The sequence below is a fragment of the Accipiter gentilis genome, chromosome 24 (assembly GCF_929443795.1).
Source record: "Accipiter gentilis chromosome 24, bAccGen1.1, whole genome shotgun sequence".
In the NCBI taxonomy this organism is placed as follows: domain Eukaryota; kingdom Metazoa; phylum Chordata; class Aves; order Accipitriformes; family Accipitridae; genus Astur; species Astur gentilis.
In genome coordinates, this window is record NC_064903.1 from 7,122,739 (window position 1) to 7,125,195 (window position 2,457).

At 43.8% G+C, this 2,457-nt stretch overlaps 1 protein-coding gene across 5 annotated transcripts in view; it reads right to left on the reverse strand.

Annotated features, from left to right (window-relative positions):
* GRIA3 (glutamate ionotropic receptor AMPA type subunit 3) overlaps positions 1 to 2,457 on the reverse strand; it is a 154,121-nt gene continuing 151,664 nt past the window's right edge. For 3 of the 5 annotated variants that reach the window (XM_049828107.1, XM_049828106.1, XM_049828104.1), the window contains 2 exons: positions 1,529 to 1,776; positions 1 to 902 (listed from right to left, as the gene is read on the reverse strand). In XM_049828107.1, the coding sequence (XP_049684064.1) occupies positions 1,531 to 1,776 (246 nt within the window). In that variant the 3' untranslated portion in view covers positions 1 to 902; positions 1,529 to 1,530. Of the gene's footprint in view, positions 903 to 1,528; positions 1,777 to 2,457 lie in introns of those variants that run through there. The other 2 variants (XM_049828103.1, XR_007509514.1) reach the window with 2 other exon arrangements.

Consider the following 2,457-nt stretch of genomic DNA (forward strand, 5'->3'; position numbering starts at 1 on the left):
CAATATTTTCTGCCCACACTTTAGCTACCTTGTCAAGAAATTAATTTACTGATCTGGAAGCAAGACATGCAGTTCCACAAATTACTTTCTTTTGGATTTACAGATTCACAGTCATTGACCTTAACGGGTTTTAATGCACAATTCTTTTCTTCAGATGTTACACCTTTTACTGCTATACAGAATTGCTCAAATTAGCTGGAGAGTTTAAAGTGGCTCGGAAAAAAAAATAAAAATCACACCACTGGTAAGTAAATACTGAAACATCTTGACATCAGCTCATACAAGCAGTGACAGGCCAGTCCATGTTCGCACGCAGCAGATTTCTGAGGCTTTGTGTCAGGAGGAGTTTCATAATTTGATACAATTGGGGTAGCTGATGAAACCAGCTGCGGTTTGCTTTCAGGACACAAGTTCATTTACTGTGCAGTGGTATCAAAGAATGGCTTTTGTTGCACTGATTTTTTTTACAAGAATTTTTTTTCACATACTAATATCTTGTTACCAGTCCTTTCCTTTTCTTGTCCTCTTTCCCTTTCTTTCTCTTTTCCTTTCTTTTTTCTTTCTCTTTTTCTTCTCTTTCTTTTTCTTTCCTTTCTTTTCTTTTTTCTCCTTTATTTTTCTTTTTTTTTTTCTTTTTTCTTTTTCTTTTACTGTTTCTTCTTCTTCTTTCAAGCAAAGCAAGAATATTTCGGTGATGGTTTGCATTGTTGTGAGTCTCAGAGTCTTCCATAAGGCACTGAAGGAAAAATATCAGTTTTTCCTATTAAAAGTACATTGCACCATCATCAATGCGTGTCATGCCTGACACCTCGGCGAGAGTACGACTGGCTCAGGTGGTCCGAATCCATGAAGTAGCCACATTCTCTGCTGCTTCTCCTCTTGCGTGCTGTCAGGGTGACGATCTATAATAAAACCAGAAAGATTTCATCACTGCCTGGGAGTGCAGGGGAGGGGCAGGGGAAGCTTGGCCTGGGGAGAGGCACAGTCTGTGGGCGATGGGCTAACCAGGCTTTTCCACAGTCGTTTTTCAGCAATTCAACTCTACTTTTCATGCTTTAGGTATCACGATTTCTAGTGTAGACTTTTTTGTTCTATTGCGGATTTTTCTGAGACTTCCTAAGAGCACTTACCTGACCTTATTATAGCTTAAAAAATAAAGGGGAGGAGGTCGCTAGCAAGAGAGATGCAAATTCCGATTACAGTCATTTTTAAAGCCATTAATAAAATACTTTTATAGGTAGTGAACTAGCACAATGCTGGAGAGAGGAATTACTCACTTCAGCACGAAGCCAGCTACCACTGTTTGCAATATAGGATGGTACCAAGCTTACATCTGTTCGGGGAAGAAATTTAAATCACTTCTACTCTGAGACTGCCACCAGATGATGCTTCAAGTGCCCTTCTGCAGCAGTCTGCTGATGGACACAACAGAATATCACACACAGCTTAAAAAAAAAAAAGGAAAAAAAAAAAAAAAAGAAAGATTAAGAAAACCCAGAGGGTTTTAGCTCCCGGCCCATAGCCGTACCCCTAGATTTTCACACTTTCTGTGCCGTACACATTGTAGCCTTCTCTGTACGTAGCGTAATTCTGGGTGTTGGTGGCGGGAGCAGGTTTGAAGTTCTGCGTGTTCTTGGTGAGTTTCATTCGCTTGGACTCGGCCCGAGACTTGTAGCAGAACTCGATCAGTGCCACCATCATGGCCAGCCCGAGGCCTCCGACAAGGATATAGAAAACCCCGGCAACATTGCTCAGGCTCAGAGCGCTCGTCTTGTCCTAAGAGAAACGAGCCACGCCGTTAGTTTTGCTGCGAGGAGCAGACAGACAGACAGACAACAGGCTACTTTGCACTTCATCCTAGCTGGAATAACTACACTCATGGCATGTCGTGTCCCACTCACGGATCCGTGCCGTCCCCCCCCGTCCCCGGCAGCCGTGACCGCTCTGTCTCCCACCCTTTGGTGGGCGAAACCCTGGCCGACTCCGAGGCGATGAGGTGTTTTTTTTTTGGCCACTGACTTCCCCAGGCCTTTGGCGTCCCAGAGCAAACCTGTCTACGGCCGAGCATCTCTGGGGGCAAAGGCACCTTGGGGAAGCTCTGACGGGGAAAGCAGCGGCTGCGTAAAACAGCAGGTTTTACAGAAGGCCATTATAAAACTAGAAAAAGAAAAACCCCAAACTCTACACACTTGGTTTTGGTGAATGCAGATAAAATTACTGAGATGCTGCTAAACTCATCTACCTTTTTTTTTTTTTCAACAGTTAGTTAGGAAAAAAAAACACCCACCCTAGGAAGATGGTCAGTTACTTTAAGGTCAAGCAGCAGGGCCCTAAGCTAAACTAGCACCTTCAGTGACCGGGGGAGAGCGACTTGTGGAATAAAACCAGTCATTGCAACATAAAAAATGCTGGCCGGGGTTTACCTTCCTTCAATACATGTCAGATGGGGGGGAGAAG